General features: G+C 41.7%; 1 protein-coding gene across 6 annotated transcripts in view; it reads right to left on the bottom strand.

The window, feature by feature from the left end:
• The window catches only part of epb41a (erythrocyte membrane protein band 4.1a), a 49566-nt gene extending 34502 nt beyond the window's left edge, over window positions 1-15064 (bottom strand). For 3 of the 6 annotated variants that reach the window (XM_037092607.1, XM_037092605.1, XM_037092606.1), the window contains exons 1-4: window positions 14737-14759; window positions 2682-3002; window positions 900-1226; window positions 103-207 (exon numbers count right to left, since the gene is read on the bottom strand). In XM_037092607.1, the coding sequence (XP_036948502.1) occupies window positions 103-207; window positions 900-1226; window positions 2682-2990 (741 nt within the window). In that variant the 5' untranslated portion in view covers window positions 2991-3002; window positions 14737-14759. Of the gene's footprint in view, window positions 1-102; window positions 208-899; window positions 1227-2681; window positions 3003-8065; window positions 8088-14736; window positions 14770-14914 lie in introns of those variants that run through there. The other 3 variants (XM_037092603.1, XM_037092608.1, XM_037092604.1) reach the window with 3 other exon arrangements.
• Between the last annotated feature and the right edge of the window lie 1500 nt (window positions 15065-16564).

A 16564-nucleotide genomic window follows, 5' to 3' on the forward strand; every position in this document is an offset into this window, starting at 1 on the left:
CCGATCAAACACTCAACTCAACCTTTTAGTATTAGACCCAAGTACAATACAAAAATACAGATGCTAGGTGGAAACGAGACTTAACCAGTGACAATCGCTCACCTTCATGCTGGGTGTCTCCCAGATGGCCAGGCCATAGTAGTCTTTCTCCAGCAGGTTGAGGTGGTCACACACCTTCATGAACAGCTCCTGACCTTTGGCATGTTTCTGACACACACACACACACACACACAAAGTGAACAAGACACATAATAATTGAATGGGTTATTTTAGGTCAATCTATATGCTGCATTTTTATTGACGATGTTAGAAAGAAAATGTTCTCAGCTTCTTACAAATTTTGGAAAACATGTAATGTGACAGTGACTTAGTAACCGATGCAGACCTATAATGCACTGTAATATCCCTTTCTACAGTGGACCACAATGTTTAAATATGCTGGCGGAAAAACATTGTTGACAGTGATGTTACTCTGGATTGGTTCATCTAAAAATATAAAAATCATTGCCGTTTACAATTTCATCTTTACAAATGCTTTCAGTTTGAGTATTTCCATTATAGCTTTTGCATTACTGCCTCTTCAATTTGATTTTTTCATTTTAAGTTTTTTTTTTTTTTTTTTTTATAGTTTTGTAGTTGTGTAATAGAATAATATCTTTTTAAATTGTTTTATTTACTATTAGTTTTCTATTTCATGCTCAATTTGAAAAATAACAGAATGTATGAATGTCCCCATTTGAGAAACCCTGGCTTAATACTTCTACATGGATATGGCACTTCCAAGAGAAGCATGTGGATGCATGTTTTAAACATAAATAATTTAGCCAGTTGGAATTTAATTTTCATTATGGATGTGCGTGATGAATGAAAAAAAAAAAAAAGGGGGCAAATGATCTTACATCCAGCTCACACTCGAATAGCGCGTTGTCCAGCAGGGTGACTTTGATCTGCATGGTCTTGGGCCGGCGTGGACCTCTGGGAGCTTTGGCCTTCTCATCTGTCAGTTTCTCGTCTTTCTCTCCCTTGCTGCATCCTTCAGGGCCAGACTCCTTCTCGTCCTCCTTCTCTTCCTCCTTCTCCTTCTCCTTCTCCTCCTCCCCCTCCTTGTCCTGCTCCTTCTCCTTGTTCTCTTTCTCCAGGACTGCTTCCTCTTCTTTCTCCTTGTTGTTCACTTTGTCCTCTCCACCCTTCTCCTCCTCGGCTTCTTTCTTCTCCACCTGGACAGCCTGACAAAGAAAAAAATCACAATGCAGTCGACAGATTTTTATGATTTCTTTAGACAGATTTATGACATGACTAGAGGCGTTTTTAAGCACTGCAAACTTCAATCGGTCTACGATCAAGTTAAACTGTCCCAGTGGCATGGATGTGCACATACAAACATTTGCCTTTATGGTCTTTGACACACTTGAGGGAGCTATTGAAAACATACAAGATCAGCCAAAGTAATGCTCAAGCCATGCATGTGGTGTACTTGGTCTGTGGCGGTGTTTAGATGGGTGCTACGTGGCAAGGAACATCCACATGAATACCAGTAACAATCTCAACGTCAACCATCTCTAAATATCTTTAGATTGCATGAATAAAAAATAAATAACAGATTCAAGTAATGTTGAACAGGCCCTCACACAATTCACTAACATTCGGACTAACATTCATGGACTAAGTTGGTTGTAAGTTGGTTGACTCGCTTCTAAATCTCCACGTGACACTGACGCATCATCTCTCTCTTAAGATCACACAATGTAAATTTCATGAAGCCAAACATCAAAAGATGTTTGTCGAATGTGTCTCTCGCTTCCTGTCGCCAGTAAGTGGCACTATGTCTCCAGAGGGTGACAGCTGTGATCAGGAGTGGTTCGAGGCTGGTTCAATGAGACATAGTAGAGTTTTGCAGAGTTTTTTCAACCTCCCTGTTTGCTGTGGTGTCCTCCAACAGCCATGGCAACCTCGTTAACATCAACAGATGTTATTGTATAACCCGTGGAGACAAATTGTGAATTGAATCGAAATCAGATCATTTTGTCACACATGGCCGCTCTCTGTTGTGGTGTTATGACTGATTTAACATGGACTTGCACAAATCCTAAGGCCTTGACTCTCATCAAACATTTAGGGGTGTCCAACATTAGGGGCCCTTTACTGGATAGTTTACATGGTGAAACATTCAATGGTCTGCCTCACCTTGGCAAAAGTGTTCCGTAAGGTTAAAGCAAACCAAAATGAATTTAAATCGTCTTAAAGGAGTTTGAAAGGTTCTACACAAGTCAAATTCCTAAAGTGGCTTTTCGTCTGATGACCCACGACATCGTTGTACAAGCTATGGCCTGGCACGCATTACCGAAGTGCAACAGAGCCCGCTGGAAGTCAACAGCTGTATCTTTGATGTCGGGTTGATGTGAGGACAAAGTTTCACGAGGTTTGGAGTGTCCAAAATGTGTTATAAAATGAAAAAATGAAGGGTCGCTGCAGAATCCAGGTGCCAAGTTCAGGCCTGAGCTTCACACATTGTGAACTCACTGCTTGTTTCTCTTTAGCTCTCTCTGTCTCTTTCTTAATGAACTCATTAGGAGCATTAACGTAAAAGTCTGACAGAGAACCATGGCTTCGACCGCTTCTGCAATGTCTGAAGGGGGCTTTAGATGAGCCGTGGACAAAGATAACACAGCGTGCCTGCTGACCTGAGCCTCGGCACTGCTCACTGAGTGCTGATCCAGGGCGACCTCTCCCTCTGTCCTCAGCTCGGGTTCAGGATCAGCGATGGGGGCTTTTGCTTCTTCTTCGTTGTCCTCCTTCTCGCCCGCTTCACTGTCACACTGCGAGCGCCTCTTCAAGAAGGAGGAAAAGAGGCGGGAGAGGCCGCGGCCGGCAGAGTTGCGGTTGCGAGGCCGGAGCTGCTCCTCCTCCGGCGAGGGCGGCTCGGGGTTCTGGCCCGTTTCCTCCTGCTGCCGCGGCTTCTTCTGGAGACTCTCTGCCTCATCTGTTGTCATGGCAACAGCCAGCTGTGGGGATTGAGGACAACACCAAGTTAAAAAAAAAAACAGAATATGTTCATATATAGATACTTCTTAAAGGAATTGTATGTACTGCATTGTTGTTTCAATAAAACACTGTTGAAGTGAAACACTAACACTGACTTCTTCAGAGACCTACAATGTTGAATTTCCAGAAAACTTGTGTTTTACAGAAGTACTCCGATGCATTTGTATTGCACTTCATTAAAGGTTAGTGATTCATATGAGACAGCTTCGCCTGGCTTCCTTTGAAGAAAACAAGTTAAAAAGTATGGTCGATACATCATTAAAAACCAAACAAGGGAAGCTAGGTCAAACCAGGCATCTCATTAATTACAAACTACTGTCATAAAAAAATAAAATAAATAATAATTAGTGTCAGTGGGCAGTTGGCAAGCCGCCACAGAATGAACGGAGACGGGACCTCGAGTTTCAATGGGAAGCACAAAGCTAAATTGGCTTTTCTGATGGCCTTGCCTCTTGTTTGACCGGCCAACCAGTTCCTTGAACAACCCAGCATGGCGGGATTCATGGATCTGACTAACCTCTCACATAGAGAGACATTAAAAGTCTGGAAGTCGTACCGCATCTGATCTAAAACTTATGCTTTTCGGACAAGTGAGGATTAACGAGGCACTGGATCAAGCGGCCGCGTTAAGCATGACAAGGCATAACCAACAGGTGGACAGAAATCCTGCTATTCTGAAGAGACTGACTGTCGCTGTTTTGTACCTTGGACGTCAGGAGCAGGCAGTCTGGGGCCACAGTGAAGCGGCCAACGAGGGGGCGACGAGGGCTTTTGCTGAATTTGACACAACGCTGACAGAACACCTGGCATCAGCTACTAAACTTATGGGACTCTCGAAGACTATTCAGAATGAAATAACAGAAAGCACTGCTCATGCGATTCAGGGGGGAATAGACAAAGAAATAACGACAGGAGTGTGATATGTGAGAGGTTTCTTTTTTTTTTTTTTTTTCAATAAGCCTCGACAGATGCCGAAGCCATAGCTTCTGTGTTGATGAGGACAATGGCAAACTGCTCATTTGCCAAACATGTTTATTCCCTGCATTCACTGTGCATAAGCCCAACTCCCATTTGCATCACAGGGAGCAGGGCTAATCAGCCAAGAACTGAGAAGCGCTGTCAGCTTTGCCCTCCAACACTGAGAGAGGTGTGCGTGGCAGAGTCGTGGTTGTGGTGTTTGTCTTAGAACGGCAATATGTAAAATATGTTTTTGTAGATTGCAGCACACTCGAAGTGCACCATTGACAGACTTCTGTACTTTCTGAATAAAAAGAGAATTTAGATGATGAAGAAGTAGTTCGTAGTGTGCAGCCCAATAGACCGCTGAGAACATCATACATTAAGATTAAGTTAAGAAAATGTTTTAGGGTTGCACATCTTACTTAAACGCAGGGATCAAAACCTCAGCCCTGGGGCTGATGGGAGCTTCAAACTATCACTGCATCAACATATCTACAATATCTTACCTTATTATCTTATGATCTTATTTTACCAAACACTGCTGCCACAAATGTAAGCGAGTTCTCCTAATTGAGCTGGTTTGAAAAAGTAATAATAAACGGACATGGAGACGTAATGTTTTGTCTTCAGTCGTCCACTGACGCTTAGAGTTCATCTTTGGTATTACAGCAAATGCAAGGGCTGTCATCAGTGGGCCACAGGCTCAGTCATCATTGTGTTACCTCATTTTATTTACATGAAGATCTTACTTTGAACACCAATGCCCACTCATCTGTGGGATTTACAGTGATTATGTCAAAATATTTAGACGATAAAACATATAAACCATATGCCAGCTCGGCTCGTGTTTTGTACAAATTATCGCAGCCTTAATCAGCCTACGCTTCAGACATCATACCTTAAAGCCGCTCCCTCTATCTCTTTTTAAAATCAGATTTAAAATGCCTGCAAAATACACTCACAGGTGACTTCTGAGGAAACTTCAATGGAAAATAAAAGCAGGACAGGAGAGATTACTGAAACTAACTAACTAAAGATAACTAAATATTAGGCCTACACAACTTTGATTTTGATAGGGACTAAGGAGGCACAGGATGCAATCAAATAGGTGCCGGTCCCAATCCTGGGAGGTCCCAGATCCTGTTCTGGAAGCGTCCAGCGCCAATTAAGGCCTGGTGACAACAATTTTGTTTCATGGCGGAACACTGCCAGGAATGCCTTTCAACGAAAAGTCACGATCTTCGCTGAAGGCATAATCAAGGCCTTTACAAAAAAACAAAACTCTTGACACAATCATCATGACCTCATGGCATCCACAAGGTACCAACAAAAGATTCATATAGACCTATTGTAGCCAGCTGCTATGATAATAAATGGCAAGACACCTCTGACCATACAGTGCACAGACATTTTTGTTCTTCATCTATCCATCACTTTGCTTAACATTCAGACAGATCATTTCCTCAAGATCAACTGATGGAAAATATCACTCAACACTGAGCACCAAAAAACATCCAAACTCTCAAACTGATTTCTGGGGTCAAACTAAAGTAACGACGTTCTTACGTTATTTGATGTAAGTCGACCAGTTTTGTAATTTCAAGAATGGGCGGTTTGGTTCATAGGTTAAAAATGAAATGCATTTGTGAAACATAAATGTAAAAAAAAAAAAAAAAAAAAAAACACGCTTAGGCCTATCTGTATTTCTGACTGCATGGTGTCTTGTGTCAGAGTGCTGAAAGTGAGCTTAAGGACTGAAAGCGGCTTTAAAATTAATCGGGCCTGTGTGGGATTAAAGGCTGATGTGGAAGCTGGATGTTTCCCAGTCCCTCCCCAACCCCCATCCCCCTCCCCTCACACTGCATCTGTGTGGGTAGAGGTCAGCGCATAGTCCCGACACTGACCGGGCCTTTACAGATCAAGATGTTGGATACAGCACGCACCAGCGATGGAAGAAATAATATCCAGACTCAAGATATCAAGTGGCTGGTTAAGAAGTATCTCATTACAGGAAAAAAATACAATGACCGGTTTAAGTTTAGCCAGAAAGCTTAACATTCTGAAAATCCCACTTGTGTTTATGTTTGATTCTAATCATCACTTCAGCTTTAATGCTTTATACTTGAAATTCAAACGTGAACCACAAACAACAGCCTTCACCAACAGTCTCTTGACCTTTTATCTTGGGTTTGCCTCAAAATAAAGCTGGAAAATATTAGGCTACAGTGAGTGGCGGACATGTTCTTGATTTCAATTTGTGATCGCCGATTTCCTTTCAAAAGTCGCCGGCACATGCTTGTACGGAGAACGGAGATGTGGTCATTGTGATGTGATATAGGTATACTTCCATGTGAGTGGTCCGCTGGTAATATCATACTTAATAGTACACTGATTGAGTATGAGGTAGGCATCACATTAGCTTGTGATTTCAAACATAGCCGGAGAGGAGAGGAAACCCAGCTTACAGATGACAGCAGGGAGGGAAAAGCTAGCGGCGCTGGACAGAAGGAGGGTGACGCAGCCCCCACCCCAGAATCAGAGCAGCAGGTGAACGATAAAGAGCACAAGTGTAAAAACATCAGAGACTATTTTTTTTTTTAGAATTATGGCTGGATAATATGACTCCAACATGGTGAACCTTGTACGCACCATGGCCAATAGAGCGCCTATTTTTACAGATGTTGTAACAGAAATGTCCAAAGATGCAGAGGGGCAGGGCTTTCACAAGTTACCTGACATTCCTTTTGGCTGTGAATAATGAGGCCAGACTGGGAAACATATATACATATATAATTTGGCTTGCATGCTTGCTGTTCTCTTTCAAACTAGGAAAAAAAAAAAATCCACCTCTGAATTCCACAGATGGGACAAAAATTTCCAACATTAAATCCAAAAGCTTTTGACAGAGCATGACAGAAGCACTGTGCATGAAAACTTCTTGGAAATGGGAGAACGCACAGCAAAAAAAAAACGAAAAAAAAAAAACAAAACAGTATGATAGACACACAGACTCAATGAGCCAGATAAGAGTCTTTTTTTTTTTTTTTTTTTAGGCATAATCAAGTACGATGACATCCTATATGATCATTTGCAAAACACTGGGCAGAGCCGGCAACAGGAGAAGAGAGTCCTGCCCACTACTGTTTGCAAAACAGCCAAAATAAATGTATTGATCTTTGTGCACAGCATATTTAAAACACTATTTTGAGTGCAAGAGGCCACACAGTACTCCATAATGTGCGATGCCAAAAACAGATGTCTCACAAGCGGAGCCAAATGTTCTGCTGATGAGATATGCCCACCAAACTGCTCGAGTCTGGAAAATAAAAGAATGTCTTAATAGAATTTGAGGAACTTTTGATAAAGACAGAGGGGGAAATTGCAGCTATTGAGTGAACATGGTATCAATCTCTGACTGTAGAGGACCATGTTGTGATAACGGAACTAACTGCATGAAGTCAATATACTGTGCAAGAAATCCAGCCGTTTCTCTTGATGTGTGGGCTGCAATCATAAGGCGCACGAGGACAAAATGGCCCGTATGTGTGGATAGCATCTGGCGGACGTTACTGTTGTTCCCAGTGCCATGAGACAGACAGAGTGAGAAGAACAATTGATAGAAAAAAGGCCTATTTAGATATAAGGTGTTTTATTTTGCGATGGACAGCACCGTCTCATAACTCAGGAGCACTAATGGAGTTCTGCATCCAATGGAAATTCAGAAAGATGCCAAAGGGAGACATCGATGCATCGCGCACACAGCTCTCCAGGAGTTATGTGAATGCTCGCTTCGATCTCAACCGTGAGTCATCTTTAAAGTCTACTGAAGAGGATGGTTGTATACCCATATAGCCTCTTTTCTTTAACCTATCCTTTTACACTTTACACACAAACAACGACACACGTGAACACCCCGTACACATAAATGGGGACCTCCTTTCACATAAAGACTTGTTCCTTTTTGTTTGGGATCAATTTGTTTCATATGTTAAGGCATGCATATAAGTTGAGACCTGAACAAAGGGCACTGAAAGGGCATGCACAAGTATTATTTTAGTTTTACCTCGTAATCCACAGCTTTAGAACCCAATTTCAGAGGGATTTTCTCCCACAATGCTCCATCTCCAGAGGAACAGCCAGCGTCAGTAACCACGACGTATGTGAGAAAAATCCTGCTGAGCGTGAATATGAGTAAGGCTGCTGGTCCAGATAATACATCTGGCCCTGCAAAAAACCATGTCCCAATCAACTTGCCGATGCTCTTACTAACATATTTCTACTAACATACATCACCCTCACAACGAGAGACGTCTGCCCCGTGGCACTCATCCTCATTCCGATGAAGTGCTTTCATTATCTGGTTCTCCAGCACATTAAAGACAACATCCCTGCCAGCCTGGGCCCTCACCAGTATGCATTCAGAACCAACAGAACCACAGAGGAAGCCATATCAACTGCCCTCCACTCAGTATTCACACACCTGGAGAAAGTTCTGCTATATCAAGATGCTGTTTGTTTTGTTTGCTCACCCATGAAGCTGATTGGAAAACTAAACACTCTGGACTTGAGTTCAACACTCTGCAACTGGATATTGGCTCCATTATGGATTGGAATATGTAGTAAAACCCCTTCTATGTTAGTGCACAACCCCGGAGTTCCCCATGGCTGTGTGCTCAGCCCCCTCCTGTTCGCACTGTACCCGCATGACTGCACTCCCAGACATCGGGAGCACTCTACTGTGAAGTATGCAGACAACACCATCATCGTCAGCTGCATTATAAACAACAATGAGAGCTCATATCAAGAGGAAATCAATCATTTTTGCAAAGCGGTGCACAGATAACAATCTACCGCTCAACGTCAGCAAAACCAAGGAGCTGATTGTTGATTTTAGAAAAAAAGAAGGCAAAGAAACATATCGCTGTCTAGATCAACACAAAACCAATCTCCAATAGAAAAACAAATAAAAGTACAGTTTAAGAGCATCATGCCATGCTCTTGACTTTGCGCTGCCTGTTCAGTGGAAAGGGCCCATTCACACAAGGCCATACTTAGACACATATCTTGAAATACACATTTTCTCAAAGGTAACTCAAATAGGTAACTTCACTCAAATACTAGCCAAAGCTAAAGAAAAACAGGGAACCATGCTATGGCAACAGCGGCGCATGAAGATGCAGCGACCAGTGGCTCCTAATATCAAGCTAAATTTATCTATTTTTAACAGCGATTTCTTTGGCTTTGTTATTGCAACACGTATTGCTTATGGCAGAAATAATGCCATCACCATTGGAGAAGAACTTGAGAAGGAGAAGAGAAAGAGAAGGAAAAATGAGGAGCGTTTAAAAGAGAATGGCTGCTAAGATTGGACGGTGCTGTCCTGTATACAGTAGTACTGTCTGTCACATCATGCTTGTTAGTGCACACTTCTACTCCACTACATCTGGGAGGCAAATGTTAACCCTTTCCCTACATTTGTCAGAAAAAAAACAGGCAAAACATTTGATACTGATGTTAATGTGTTCCTTTATGTGTTGAGAAAATCCTCCAACTAAAACTCAACGAACTATTTCCTGACCCTCTTGGATTAGCTGGAGAACACGACGTCAGTTTTTCTGAACTTGTGATAACTTGTGACTTTATATCTATATGTGGTTCTTGCAGGACAGCTTTAACAACAAAAATATGATCCTATGATGCTTTGCTTTGGATTAAACTAGCAAATAACATATAAACTAGTAAAGTATGCTCAAACTCAACAACTACAGCAGTAAAATTATACAAACATATTAACATCAGGTATAATAGGAAAACACTGATAGTAATTAGTAATATCAGCACCCACACCACAATCCAGTAAAACGCTTATCATAGTTTTAATACACTGAAATCATAACTGTCACTCTATGTAATCTCATAGAGGGAAGTAAAAAATTGCTGTGATAAAATTCAGAAAAAAATCCACACGTCATTCTGCTGGCCGCAAGTGTATTGTCAAACAATTCAAAAGTAAATTAAAAACTGCAAGTGATGGCAAAATACTTACTATAACTGCAAACTACAATTTGACACCACTGATAAGTACCACCCAGAGTAGGTCTGTGTCAAAACTGGTAACATATGAAGTTCGATTTGTGGAGATAAAGACATTTATACATCTTTCATATTAAAAAAAAAAAATACAGAGCGCCGCACTTCGTTTTGTTACCATTAAGTGGTTGTGCTTTGTACGAATTTTGGTGATTTTCAGAAGATTTGATTGTGAAATGTCATAAATTGTTTATTTTTTTGCCCGCTTTAAATGATCATAACCATATTGAAGGAATCTACTGAAATGCCAAGCTACGAATCCACACATCTGATTATGAGATTTGAACTTCTATACCCCAAGGGACTGACTGGTGCCAACATTTGCACAGACCCTCATTAAAGCTCGGAAGTCTTGAATTTTGAAATAATCAAAGCTAGTGTTGCAAAGAAATTCTACACTTCCTGTTCTGAATGCTAACTACAGGAAATTGTTGACTGAACAATTTTTGTGTCATCCAAACTCTGTTAATAACTTCTCCTCTTGCAGGTCGGTTTCACTACCTAGGAGGAGTTCAATAAAATAAGTTTCCCATGTATAGTAAATTTGTGAGAAAAAGCTTCAGGCATCAATGGGCTCAGCCTTTTCTCGCCTGATTAAGCTAAATTCATGGAGTGTGGCCACTTTTGAATGTCAGACAGGCTGGACAGGTAAGACGTGTGTGTGTGTGTAGGGCTGCTGTGGTCTTACCTCTCACTTTCCATTTCTATTTCCAGCTCTTTCATTCCTCACAATGTTTTTGATATTTAGGGTCCGAGCAAGTGTCGACCTGCGAGGTCCCTATTGTTTTTCGAATTACCACTTTTTCGTCCCAAATGATTGCATTTTTCACTGCCAAAACTCACCAAACTTGGAATATACGTCACACCTGCTGAAAAATGTCATAGTCTATTGTCATCCTCAATTTCCACCACCAGGTGGCGCTATAATCAAGGGAGGTGTGTTTTGGCTTGTAACTCACATATACTTTGTCGCACATTCAAAAACCATATAACCACGCGTTCACTGAATTGTGCTGAATCTTGTCATGCAGGCCATCGCAAATTCACAAAATGTGGCAAACCTACGTTTTCGAACTTCTCCCAGGCAATTTCACCCATTTCCACCAAACTTTGCACACAGCATCTGTGGACTCTCCTGACAAAAAGTTATTAAAAGAATTTTGATATTCCAAACAATACTCAAGTTATTAAATAACAACTTCCTGTGCGTTTTGCTCAAAACACATATCTCCACATCGCCATAAAACCATCAACTCAGTATACCCTCCACATACAATTTGCCATCTACTCCAAATTGCTCAAACATGTAGAGGGTGTTGCCCTGAATACATCTATGTGGCACACCCTGACGCATGTGGACTGCGAGGGCCTGTTCATCGCTGATCACAGCTTTGATTTCCTCTATTTTTTTGCCTCATTGCCACTTTCTACTAAAGTAACATCCACCTACAAGACAGATCATTCCCAAACCAGAAGGCCTGGATGAATGAAGAGGTTAAGGCTCTTTTCAGACCCAAAAAAGGGTCCATTGGTCAGGAAGCAAGACAGAAAGCTGGCATCAAGGAGGCAAAGAGGAGACATCAACGGAGACTGGAGAGGAACCTCAACACCAACAGCGCTGAAGATAGGTGGCAGGAGATTCAAAATGTTACAGGCTACAAAAGCAGGAGCGCCCCCATCATGTGTGACGCCACACTGCAGGATGAGCAGAACACATTTTACGCTCGCTCTGATCTCCTCCACAAACACTCAGCTGTGAAGTCTACCCCACCCCGCTGTCAGTCACCACAGCAGATGTGAGAAAAATCCTGCCGAGAGTGAATATAAATAACACTGCTGGTCCAGATAAAACACCTGGCCGTGTGCTAAAAATACAGGTGCCGATCAGCTAGGCGATGTTACATTTTTAACACCTCAGTCTCACAGGAGACTGTTCCCTCCTTGCCTCAAGATAGCCAACCATTGTCCCTGTACCAAAAAGAAAAAAAAAAAAAAAAAAAAAGTCTAGTGCTTAACAACTACCTCCCTGTGGCTCACACCCCCATCTCGGTGAAGTGCTTTGAGAAACTGGTTCTTCAGCCCATCAAAGACAACATCCCTGCCAGCCTGGACCCTCATCATGCTCTCAGAACCACAGAGGATGCCATATCTACTGCCCTTCACTCAGTCTTCACACACCTCGAAAATAACAATGGCTACATATGAACGCTTTTTGTTGACTTTCAGCTCAGCATTCACGATCTCACCCATTAAGCTGATTGGACAACTGACCACTGTGGGCTTCAACACCCTGCAGCTGGATACTGGACTTCCTCACAAAGAGACCCCAGAGAATTCTGATTGGCAGTCACACATACGTGTAGCAGAGGAGGCGAGACAGCTGAGGTGGAGATAACATGAGGTATTGATGATCTGCATTATGTCTCACAACATTTGTTTCTGTTATGTCCTGTGTGATAAATCTGGAGGCGGTGAAAATGCCTGTTTTTCAAAAGATGGATATAGGCTTTAATTTCCTTTCTCTGCAGTACAGCCAGATTCAGGTGAGAGTAAGGCTCTGATGTTGCCTGACTAGGAGGAGAGAGAGGAGGAGAAGGATATGACATGGACATGGTTAAGCAATTTTGATACCCTGTTATCAAATGTACCCCCTCTTACATTTGCAGTATTTACAATACTGTTTGCTTATCTATTATCAGATGTGATCTTCGAGCTGCATACAGTCATACAGTGCAATCTACTGCTTAGGATCAGCAAAACAAAGACACACATCCCTGTTTGCGTTGTTTTTGTTCGTCCGTGATGTAGATTAGTAAAGTATCTAATGAGTCTACTTGGTAACTACTCAGTATTATTTTTCACTGGCCTTGAAAAACATTGACTGATGTTTTAGCGATGAGTAATTAATGAGTCATCTCTAGCTCGTGCCATTAAGCATCTGGTTTATAGTTAATCAGGAACAACTCATTAGCAAAGTGGTCAGTATGTCATTTCACAGAGCGAAATTATCATTACCAAATGATTCATTAATACAGTATCATCCAGTCTGTTCCCTGTCGACTCCTCATTGTCAACTTTTAGGTCCTTGTATCATGGTTTTTCAGGAATTAATCACTGACGATTCATTAACATCAACTCATTTCTGGGAGCATGTGACACATACGTGCCCTGTGGAATCTGAAAGGTCGGTGCGCCACAGCGTTATACAGTTTGTCTAATTACTGCAGCTCATAAACTTGAAAAATATTGTGATGTTTACTGTAAAATTTTGTACATTCTAAGTTTTCTTATGACCTAGGTGTTTTTTTTATGTAGCCTTTTCTTTTTTAATTTGTTGTTCCATAAGGCATGCCTTAAGAATTCTGAGATAAGTGAAAAACAATATATATACATATATATGTACACACACACATATAAAACATTATATCAATGATTATATCGGCATATCGATAGATAAGCTAAAATAGAAACTGCTAGCATAATAATCATGTGAAAGTAACATGGTTAAATAAGGTGAGTTTTTTATAGGCTATGTTGTTTGAAATAGGTCTTTGTGTTATTTGATAGGCAATAAGCTGAAGGAGGCAGCAACTGCGTCTTGACAGGTCAGTGTGCCTGTAGGTGGTGTTGGGAGTAACTAATTACATCCACTCAAATGACTGTAATTAAGTCATTTTTGGGTTTGGGTAGCAACTTTAACTTATAGAGTTTTTTCTTAATTTCAAGTTTGTAATTTTACTTGTACTTAAGTGTGCATTAGGCCATGAAACCTACTTAGTTGCTTATCAGAATCATAATTGAGTATTGAGCAGCCAATCACAAACAGGCCAATGAGAAGCCTGACAAACAGACAAAATATGGCACAGACCTGTGCAGCAGGCCCAGGTTGATGAGCGCTGAGCAGGAAAGTGCAGGTGCAGCGGGCAAGTTAGACTGAAGATGTGTGCAAACAGAAGCCTGCTGTGGGTGCAGAGCTGACACAGTTTAAAAGTAACTAATACTGAGCAGTGTTTGAGAATTTTTACTTCTGCTTAAGTATTATTTTAATATCAGTAATTTCACCTGTAATTGAGAAACATCTCAGTGATGTAACTGAAATTGTGCTTGATAAAAGATTTTTTTTATTATTACCTGTTTCGCCACTGGCCTGAAACAATAACGATAAAAATGACAATAATAATTATTATTCTTATAATAACTTAGATCTACTGACAGAGCTTCAATCCAGTGCAGCATTAGTTAATCAAATCATGACCCCAGACTCAGTCATGATGACAGGCTAAGCCTCAGCTCTGTGCTGACCCCGTCACTGTACACAATCAACAGTCTCCATGATGGTTTAGTCTGGGAAAAAAAAAAAAAAAAAGCAGATGTCACCGGCCAACCACTGGATAACACGGAGGCTGATCACAACATAGCGACAGCGATGGTTATTATGATACCTAACGCACCAAATGCATGACACATATATGCACAGTGTATGGTTACGGTTTCATTTGCAGTGAGCGTCGCTGTTTACTTCACAGCTGCTCTGGCTCCTATGAGCAGGGCCTACAGCATCGCTCCATTCCCTCCACCCAGCACTACATTATCACAAGGAAGATTCATTTAAACACTCTCTCTCTCTTTTTGTGTGTGGTATACCTTTCCTGGTTTCCCTGCGTTTTGTTTCATAATAAAAACCAGCGCGTTTCACAGTGCGAATAATAAAGGGGGCGGTATACCTGTCTGCAAATGGCGCTCAGTGTGAAAAAAAAAAAAAAAAAAATGTCAACAAATTGTCTGTGGTCGCTGACAGGGTGATGGAGGAGAAATCACTCACCCGGCTCTGTGGTGATAATCCAGCGGGAGGACAGATCCTGTGTGAAAACGGATGCTCAGCGGTCAGTATTGCTCACAAACATGAGATATAAACCAGTGCTGAGCGTTTATCGGGCGGCTTTTAACAATGTGTTTGGGTACCAGCGGCGGACCGTCGGCTGCTACCTCTCTGCCCTCAGTGTTGTCTGACAGGCAGGCAGGCAGGCAGGCAGGAGAGGCGCAATATTCATAATCCCCCTATCCTCCACTGCAGGAGCGGTTTGTTTAAAACTATTAGCTTTTACTATGGAGGAAGACCACGTTTGAAAGCAGCAGAAAAAAAAGATTGTTGTTATTTTTATTTTATTCATTTTTAGCAGATGTGTTGTCACTGAAAAGTCTGTTGGAATTGATACATTTGATTTGCTTTTTGAATGTATCAACACATGCCAAATGAAAACAAATACAATGAAAACAATTATTATTGTCCATTAAATTATTCATACATAAATATGTAATGTTTGAGTTAGGCATGTAGTGGGCAGCTGTGGATCGGGGTCGGAGCCAGCATCTTGTTGTTGGGAGGTTGTTGGTTTGATCCCCCTGCTCTTGCATGTCAAAGTGTCCTTGGGCAGCCACCACGCGGTGCACAAGTCGCTTTGGGCCAAAAAAAAAGAAAAAAAAAAGCGTCTGCTCAGTGCCCTACATGTAAATTAGAACAAGCAAGACAGAGTGAGCTGCAAAAAGCTGACTCAATGTGAGCAGCTCAAAGGAAAAGGTTAGTAATAATCTGTCATGTCAGGCGATAAACATGTGGATTGGTTGCAGTGTGTGTCGTTAAAATCCTTTAGTCTCTCAACAAGAGGCTGATATTTTAACCTTCCTTGAATCAACGTACATGGAGTCAGCACACTGAAGTTCCTACTTCTGCCCGGCAGCTGATTCGTAAAGCAAGCTCTGCGGGTTGTGGGCCCACAGGGGCTCCATGTGGCTCTTTCTGGCTGTGCCTGGCCAAGCTCCATGGGGTCATGGCCTAATCACCAGATGCTCGCTGTGGAGGTGCCCTTATCCTAGGTCTGGCTCCAGGACTTACTCCTCTCTGAACAAGACGCTGCAGCTCATTCATGACCAATTCGTTCATGGTCCAGCACTCGAGATTAAAGGGGAAAGACTGAAACTGCGTCTCCTAACATATGCCTCCGCTACAAAAAATGTTTTTGCTTGTGCACAGTATGTACGACAAGTTTATTAACTGATGAACTGAACCGAACGCATAATACACACAGCACAGCACATCTTCTCATACTGTTACTGTAGTTATCTCTCCCTCTACAGCGTTGTGTCGGTCGAATTACAGTCTTTGCTAACATTACTTAGTGCAAAAGATAAATACGATGTGGCGTAATCACCTACTGCATTAGAGTAGATTGGCAAAATAAACAAAATGAAGGTTCTCAGAAGCACATTTCTCCGTGCAGGTCAATTCTGCTGTGCTACTTTTCCATTAAACATGCATCTGATCTTCTTAATGACTTTGTGACTTTGTAATGAAAGCTTTTTTTATGTGTTTCTGGGTAAGCAGGTAGAATGCTGCAGATCATAAGCCATCCACAGAGCTCCACACAGCGGTGCACACTGCCTGAACTCCCCAGCCAGTTAACATGGTCGACAT

Source organism: Acanthopagrus latus, chromosome 3, assembly GCF_904848185.1.
Source record: "Acanthopagrus latus isolate v.2019 chromosome 3, fAcaLat1.1, whole genome shotgun sequence".
In the NCBI taxonomy this organism is placed as follows: domain Eukaryota; kingdom Metazoa; phylum Chordata; class Actinopteri; order Spariformes; family Sparidae; genus Acanthopagrus; species Acanthopagrus latus.